The sequence below is a fragment of the Pavona decussata genome, unplaced genomic scaffold, assembly GCF_977016875.1.
Source record: "Pavona decussata unplaced genomic scaffold, jaPavDecu1.1 SCAFFOLD_245, whole genome shotgun sequence".
Classification (NCBI taxonomy): Eukaryota; Metazoa; Cnidaria; class Anthozoa; order Scleractinia; family Agariciidae; genus Pavona; species Pavona decussata.
Window position 1 is genome coordinate 281,580 of NW_028145650.1, and position 8,421 is coordinate 290,000.

Genomic DNA, 8,421 nt, shown 5'->3' on the forward strand with positions numbered 1-8,421 from the left:
TGAAAAACGCCTCTGGTTACTTTTTTTCCCCATCGATGGGATGAGTATACAGAGTTTCTTAAGTGCAGTACAAATAAAGTCGAACCTCCAAGATGGACTCATTCTCGTTTGTGTAGGTATATAGCTTTTCATCATCATCATCATCATCATCATCATCATCATCATCATCGTCATCATCGTCGTCATCATCATCATCATTATCATCAGGATCGTCGTCGTCGTCGTTATCATCAGGGAAAATCAAGTACAACTTTTCAAATCTAGGTCACACCAATCTCCTTATCTATGAGTCCAGCGAACTTGACTGAATTGAAATTTGAAAGTCGTCCTCGACCTCAGTATTAAATCAGTACTGAAGTCTAAAGGTCCCCATTATCATCATCATCACCATGATTAGCGGCTGCTTAGCCCTTTGTCAGTTGCAGAATCGAGTATCAAAAATACCAAGACTTTCTTTTTCGAGTTCACTTTGGAAGATTTTTGTGCAGGGTTGACCGACAGTAAGAGATAAAAAAAATGACACTTACAACAAAAAAAAAAAGCAATTTAACAAAACAGAACGAAATTCAAAGACAGCCAAAAAGGGTACTCTAAAGACTTGCTAGCCAGGCTTAGAAATCAAGGTCCTGTTGTTCGAAAGCCGATTAACGCTAATCCCCGGTTAAAAGTTAATCGAGGTTTTCACCTCGATTGATAAAAGTGTTTTTAAAAGCTGATTGTCAAAGGGGAGGGAACAATCGTGTTATACATTCCTTAATTAAGTTGTGAAAGAAAGGTGATGTTATGTTTTAAGCCCGGCGAACAAATGCTAGAGGTATTTTTCAGTCAGTGACACAGACATACTCGCAAAAAGAAAATCTACGTTCTCCCATCAGCAGTCGAACCTATCAGCAAACCGTCCGATTACTGGTTCAGATGCTCTACCACTGAGCTACGGGAGACTCGTGGGAGCTAAGGCCATCAAACTAGCCTCATGTTACAAACATCGTGCATACTGCTAGGATAAGAATGTCAGATCAGGAAGAAAGAAAAATAACTCTGTCTAAAAATAACTTGAGGCACGTTTTCATGAAATAGGCGAAAATTTGCGGGGAGGAATTTTGGTGATCACCTGCGTTTGGTGCCTATATCCTGAAAACAGCAACAACAAAGAACTGACTTCCGGTGAGTTTAGCAACGTTTTCATAAAATTGTCACTTTTGGTTCCTATTAACTCAGACAGTTGAATTTATCGATTATCCCATAACCTTTATTTCTCTTGTTTATTGCAGACAATTTTTACATTAGTTGTCATTGATAGTTTTTTGCACCCAATACTTGACTTCCATCATGTCAGCGTACACTCCGTATCTTCCTTCGCGAGCACAGCCTATTCCCCAGCTGACGACGCCCATCAAGAACCACTTGTGATTTCTGACGCAGACCAGCGGTCCTCCGCTATCTCCCTGGCATGCGTCAATCTGGCCCCCTGCATAGCCGGCACAGCGCATGCGTGTTGTAATGGTGTATCCCAAATCGTCGTAGCCTCTCTGGCACGTATCACGAGACACAAGAGGAACTTGTGCTTGTTGTAAAATCTGCACAAAAAATGAGCATCAGATTATTAATGAGTGCAGCAGAATAAAATTGACAATTTTAAACAGAAAATCGTGACGCACAAAAGCTATAAAAAAAGTTTTTGTCCACGATTCAAAGCTTTGGAATTGCATTTTAATAGTGACTAATTGACTGATACTATTTAGAGTGTTATTTGGTTCAATCCTCGGAGTTTGGCTTTAAATAAATGCTTTTCAAAAGAGTTTCGTTTTGGCATCGACCTTGTCACGCCTATGACATGCCACATGTTTTTCTTCCAACTGCTTATTTAGAAAAATTGAATAAATATATATCTTTTGTTGTCTTATCTTTGGCCAAAAACCTGTAGTTATCCGTTATTTCTTTGTTCCTCCTGTGTCCTTGTTTTGAAGGGAAGTGTAGATTTTCTTTAGTTAAGAACATACACCTACTGTAGGTTGAGTTTGGATTAACAGTGATTTTGCAAGATGTACCCTCTCTGACTATTGCATCACTTTTATTTAAGTGGTTTTCCTTGGGTTAAACGACATTTCAAGCCGTCACTCGAGTAGCTAAGTTAGTAACAGCACTGGAATGCTGAACAGAAGGTCGTTGGGTCCGACCAAAAAGGCTTAAACCAGGTCCTTAAGAAATAATTGGTAAGGTTATGATGGCAGTGCGCTCAAAATGAGTCCTAGTTCAATGCTGATTGCTTCACTGGGAGTAGACCTGGCCAAAGTCGTCTTTTTATGCGCGCCGAAAAGAGAGACAAACGAGCAACGAAGTCGCGAGGAGACTGACTTGTCCCGCCTGCATGGACTCGAATTTAATTTGCATATTGTTGGCGGGAAAATACTGCTGACGTCATGGATCACGTCGTACGTAAAATAAACAGTTTTCGAATGACTGGATAATTCATGATGGATGACTTTAGTTGGGACTCCCACAAAAACGGACTTTGAGAAAGTCTACACTGGGAGATGCCCTCACACAAAACACAAACAAACGTTAAAGAACCCACACACTCTTCACGAAGGGTAGGGCACGGAGTTCCCCATGTAGTAGTCAGGCCTTCCATATATCTCAAGGTTGGCTGCTGCGTGCCCCCAGAAATGACTCGGTTACAGAATTAAACAAGGGGTGTTGTGGCCTATATTCCAGTGTTGGGAGTGAAAGGCGAACAACAACAAAACAACATTTCATGGCAGTTTACCGCTGGCACACTTCCTCCCTCTGTTGTGTGACCCCATCCAGTGACGTAACAATAAGTTCCAGTATCAAAGTCGGACTTGGCCAGGCACACGGGTCTCACGCGATTGTTGTACTTGATTGGTGTCTTCAGTTTCATCAACGCCACATCATAGTCGTGGTTCTTGTACGCGTCATACTTGGGATGTTTGATAATTTTGTCGATTGTCATATTCTGTTCATATCCATCCAGATTATGAAGGTCGTGTTGACCTGGTATGGAATTCAAAGAAAAAGACAAAAAACTGAATTCAAATCAAATGAATTGGAGTGGTTTTCAGTTCAGTGTCAAGAGTAATTTCGCATTTGCTTTGATTTTGCTGGTGAAAGAAAGAAAATAGAAGAAAGAAATGAAGGAATCAGACAATTAAATTGTACTCCTTGAGTTTTTTTTACGAAGCCAAAACTCAACTAATTTATCAAATAGAAGAAAGATCCTCGCAGTTAGTACGCAACTTAAGCAGTTGCGAAAAGAAAGCCTGAAAAAAATTCAGGCTTGAACGGGATTCGAACCCATGACCTCTGCGATGCCGGTGGCTGTACCAACTGAGCTATCAAGCCAACTGTTCGTAATATACTCGTGAAGGATGAATAAATGAATGTAAATATATGAAACATGCATATATTTTGAACTAATTTCAACTAATTTTCAAGTAATTCTTCCAGATAGCAGACTATAGTCAACAGTTAACATTATTTCACAGGATTACAAACGCCGCATGTTCCTAAAACAACAGAGGTCCTGGGAACGAGAATTTAGTGCGAGTTAGTCTCGTGAAATATAGGATTCCGTGAATTGTTTAGCTCTTGCCATAGATAGACCATAATCATTTCTGTTGATAAACCCCGTTTTCCTTACCTACGGTGATGTTATATTTTTGAATGTCATCTCCGTAAGCAAAACAATGTGCGGCAGTGACAATCCAGTCAGGGGTGACAATTGATCCCCCACACCAGTGGGGTCCTGATTCACCGCTGTAGTCCATTGTGACTTGCCACGGCCAAGCTCCTGGCTTCGCATCAGTCCCACCCACTATTCTTGAATGGACAGCTCTTTTGCCACATTCCACGCTACCTAGTGAAGGGAAAAAATAATACGAAATAACAATCCGAATATGTAAATCAAGCAAGGTTAAAAACATGCGCGTTAGAAAATCGCGAATGTCACAACTTGGGAATTTATTTGGGGACTTCTTTAAAGACTCCATTTGATTTGCATTTACTGGTAAATCTTTTCAGTCCGCTTGCATAACCAGTCACCGACGCAAATTCGATCCGGACTTTATCGATGCGAACCTGCTTGTGTTTACTTCCGTGCACTTGCCACAGAGCCCGTTGTGCCATTTGGCATTTCAAAATTGACTTCTATTACAAGTATCAGTGATAATGAAAGACCTATATAGTCAGTAAAAATGTTGTTTTCTTACCCTGGTCAATCGGTAGTTCCGTACGAGGAATGGTTGTGGGTGGCGGAGTTGTTGGTGCGACTACAAGATATAAAAAAACACATGTTAGTTTTGAAGACGAAAATTATTCTTGAGTTATGTCTTGCTGGGCCTTCCCAGTTTTTCCCCACACCCCCACCCCCTTATATGGCCGCCTCCCGTTCCCACCCCTTAGGGGAATCCTGCTTTCCCGTCTCTATTTTTACCATTCCTTAACGCCTTGCCGCCTTTCCTCCCCTGACCCTTTAAATAGCCACGTCATTTCCTTTCCAACCGTTGTATTCTTGCTTTCGCTTCCACCCTTTTGTCAGTCGAACCCTTCCCGTTTCCCGCCATGCACGACCAGAACAGTCTTATTTTGCATTCGATATCGAATACCGATATCATGACCTCATGATCCGCACGCCAAATATTTACGTCATAGCCTGAGGTATTGCCATGCCCAGGCTACAATCGAGCCACCAAAACCACCTGAGTTGCAGAGCTGTGACATTGCAAACGGAGAAATATTGGTTTTCGGCACTAAAACAGCCTTCAATAATCAAGTGAGTGATCACGTGAGCAGTATCGAAAGCGATCCAAATAATCGATATTTCTCGTATATATCGATATTTTTCTAGGCGATGTCGATTATTTGGTATCGGTATATCGGCCCACCCTTAGACTACCTGTGCATTTTCCGCATGTCTTAGCACAATAATACTCCATGGCTGCTCGGAGGAATTTGTCGCTGCAACTTTTCTTTATAGCTTGACAGTAAGAAAGACGATCAGAGCACACTAAAACAAAAACACAGCATTTAAAGTTAACAGAGATCTTTTGATTAGAGAAAGAAAGGATGAGTAAATCATTTATTGAGTTAAAGATTCCGAAAAGCTTTGCCCCGACACGCTCTTACCTTTTGGGCACAGGTTGCACGTTTTCTTGCACTGATCTTCGAGAAAATCTTTATAGGCAGGGTGTTTACAGTAAGGCTTGTAAATACTGCACCTGGCATATTTATCAACGCAGGGAGCTGAAAAACACAAAACCTTAGTTAAAAATGCACTGGATATAAATTTAAAAATTATTCAATAACATAGAGAGCACGTGCTCTGATTTGATTGAAAGCTGTGTTTAGCAATGGGAACACGGTAAATTCGGTACATTTGTACGGATTTTTCACAGGAAAAAAATAAACTTATCATAAGCCACCGTGTGCCATGTTATACACAAAGATATGCAAGGTGCTAAAGCAAAACAAAGACAAAAAACACTGTCCTTTTGATGCATTTCGCATCTGTCCAAAATACGGGAAAAAAAACACGGAAATTTCGAATCCAAAGACAGAGAGTGGTCAGACAAAAGTGGACTGCAACAAAAACATCTGCGCGCCTTTTTCCAGCTCCAGTCCCCAGCGCTGTGCGAGGAAAACATTATTTGTCCAATCATTTAGTTTTGCTCAGCCAGTAGAACTCTATCCCATGGCCAGTTACAATATCATTGTATTTTGAATTCTATGCTTAAAGAAAACATGTAACTAAAAAGAAACACTTTTCTTCACAGTAATCGATTACGAATATATATAATGGACCCTATGAAATACTAAAAAAAGTCGCAATTTGATAGAAATTCACTGATTTGTTCTCGTTTCAACAATTAAACAATACAATGCAATGATAAATTTTACAAGTGCCTTTTCTCGAACAAACGTAAAACATGATTCATCCAGTTATTGAAAACGAAGTTGTCTTTGAAAAGGTCTCAGGTGCCACACGCACTATTAATATATTCCATGCAATGAAATTGCACAGTTTGTAACCGCTCTGAAATTGTTACACGGAATGCGCACTAGTTGCATTCGGGGTGCACGGAAGTATATGGATTGTTTCAACAATCTTGCATCCTTTGCCCAGTGGTAGGAAAGTGTTATCAAGTGGTGTAACTGTAAAAAGTTGGACATCAACATCTGTAGTGAGACATAACTGAGGACTAAGGTGGGGAAGTCATTTGCGGAAATGATTGTTTTGATTTTTTCGGTAATATTATAGTTGCAACTGATTACCGATCACAGTGATAAAAGGCCCACGCAAACCAGGAAGTCCTTGTTCCTGAAAAATTTTACTTCCGCGACTGAAATCGTTTCATCACTCATTCTTAAAAACTTAAGCTTTTAATCTCTTTTTTGGAATTTCCTGAAAAGATCAAAGGTATTTTTGGGAAGCATCTTGCTTCCGGTGTACGGCAAATTGCGTGCGGAAGCCCGCAAACAGGAAATTTGAGAACTATTTCCCTCAACGTGTTACCTGCCCTCTTGTGCCTTGATTTGTGTTCATCAAAAGTCTTCAAGATATCTGAAACAAGTTTAAACAATCACTTAAAAAAAAAATGAATCCATTCTAAATGAAATGTTTTCATTTTCATTGCATGAACAAGGAAACTTTTCCGTGACCATTTCAGACTGACCGATTCCGGAAAAAGTTAAAAAAAAAGTGGGTGCGGGAAGGTATTAAATTTTATGTTTACTCGCCTGATGATTTCCAGTTCAAGTTTGATAATGACCCATGCATTTTCCCTTCTCCCTTTATTAACACCAGCGTAACTTGTACTTGAGAAGCGATGAAAATCAAGGTGGCCCTCATGAAGTATGAATGAAAGCGAACAGGCCAAATTACATCATTTTGATAGTACGACATCCTCTATTTGCTTTTGTTTTTTTACTCAAACAATATACTGAAGCAATTCTTGAACTTTAGTACGAGAAAGTGTATCACGTACAGGGTAATCCTGACCTTGCACTCGGTCTCTGATGATGATACTGAGGCCAGATGAAGCCGAAAGAGTTCTTCGAACACGCTCATCAAATCATAAGTTACAATGAAAGCTATCACGCAAACAAATTGGTGCGACCGGTACTTAGAACTTTGCGTTGAGGGATTCCGAGAAAGTTTAATGTATTGTGAACATTTGTATAAAGCTGAAAGACAAAAGAAAATGGACTGATCTTGAACAAACCGAGGAAAAGCTAAACTTAAATGGGATTGGTGAGTATTATTACTTGGGCACCAGCACAGTAAACAATCTGTATTTTATGTTAAAACTTACCATTAATTTCATTCTCTGGCTGTTGTCCTTTCCCTTGGATGTTTTGACTCCAGATAATGAGCAAGAACAGAGTGAAGAACTTCGCCGACATTTTACGTGGAACCACTTGGGACTGGTTGTAAAATCGACTACCCGTTCTTCTAGGAAACTCTAGCTTTTTATAAGTCCGTTTTAATCCCCAGGTTTTAATTTGTTCTTGAGCAGTTCAAACTCAGCTATGTAAACAAAAGTGAAGCCAAATTTTAATTGAAGATCAACATGCCCAATCTCCCGTCATGAAGAGTCAATAACATTACTCGCTCGCATTTGGATTTCTGCCCTCAACAAATGAGATATTGTATTTGAATCAATATTTTTCTCAATTCTAGGTTTCTGCAGCTGTCGCCTGGGTACTCTTGCTGCGGAGAGTTTCTAGCATATCAAAAGAGGCCGAGGTACGACAACTCGGAACAGAACGTGGTATAGCGTAACCTGTACGTTGCCTGACTTTCACTGGTTTGACCTACAAATTAAACAAGCGAAATGACAAACTGCAAACATTTAAGGTCGAGTTTTTATTTTAAAAGCAAGCTGTATGTATGATGAGTGGGAGTTCAAGATTTATTTACACAACTGAAGCAAGTTCATTTAGGTTAAGTAATTCGGCGTGAAAATACAGAGAGATCTTAATTCTAAGCCGTACCCATCAAGTACATCAGTTCAATTCGATAAAAGGGGTTAAACCTAAAGCGTTTCTCATAAATCAGTCACGTTGACAATCTCTCGGCCTAAGTCGTTCATTACCCTTTGTTTGTTTTCGCGCCGGTATATGTGCAAACACAATTTTATCACAGTGAGAATGGAATTTCAGTTCAAAAGAACAGTCGCCTTGGTAACTACAAAGATCGATTTGTTGAACTGGTCCACCGTAAAATTTCAGGTATTAAACTTGGAGTTATACGCACGACTTCATAGTGCTCAACAATCTCGTACCCAGAGTCCTCAGGCTTTTTGGTCAGCGGGTGGACGCCAGGAGAGACTCTGGAATAATGGAATTTCTTATCCCAGAAAACGTGGGATTTCGGTCTTAGTGCGCATGCTTAAGATTAAA

General features: G+C 40.1%; 1 protein-coding gene across 1 annotated transcript; it reads right to left on the minus strand.

Annotated features, from left to right (window-relative positions):
• Positions 1 to 1,227: 1,227 nt before the first annotated feature.
• LOC146457153 (chymotrypsin A-like) lies at positions 1,228 to 7,504 on the minus strand. Its single transcript, XM_085092240.1, has 8 exons — positions 7,332 to 7,504; positions 6,533 to 6,580; positions 5,146 to 5,262; positions 4,916 to 5,026; positions 4,230 to 4,289; positions 3,662 to 3,877; positions 2,768 to 3,015; positions 1,228 to 1,577 (listed from the first exon to the last, which is right to left on the minus strand). The coding sequence occupies exons 1-8, from the start codon at positions 7,420 to 7,422 to the stop codon at positions 1,284 to 1,286; spliced, it is 1,185 nt and encodes a 394-aa protein (XP_084948366.1). The 5' UTR covers positions 7,423 to 7,504; the 3' UTR covers positions 1,228 to 1,283.
• Positions 7,505 to 8,421: the final 917 nt, after the last annotated feature.

Excerpts from the sequence above, each read along its gene's own strand:
- LOC146457153 (XM_085092240.1), bottom strand. The coding sequence starts at position 7,422 with ATGTCGGCGAAGTTCTTCACTCTGTTCTTGCTCATTATCTGGAGTCAA. Across the intron at positions 3,878-4,229 it reads GGAACTACCGATTGACCAGG|GTAGCGTGGAATGTGGCAAA; the intron begins GTAAGAAAACAA and ends TCCCTTCACTAG. Across the intron at positions 1,578-2,767 it reads AGGGAGGAAGTGTGCCAGCG|ATTTTACAACAAGCACAAGT; the intron begins GTAAACTGCCAT and ends TTTTTTGTGCAG.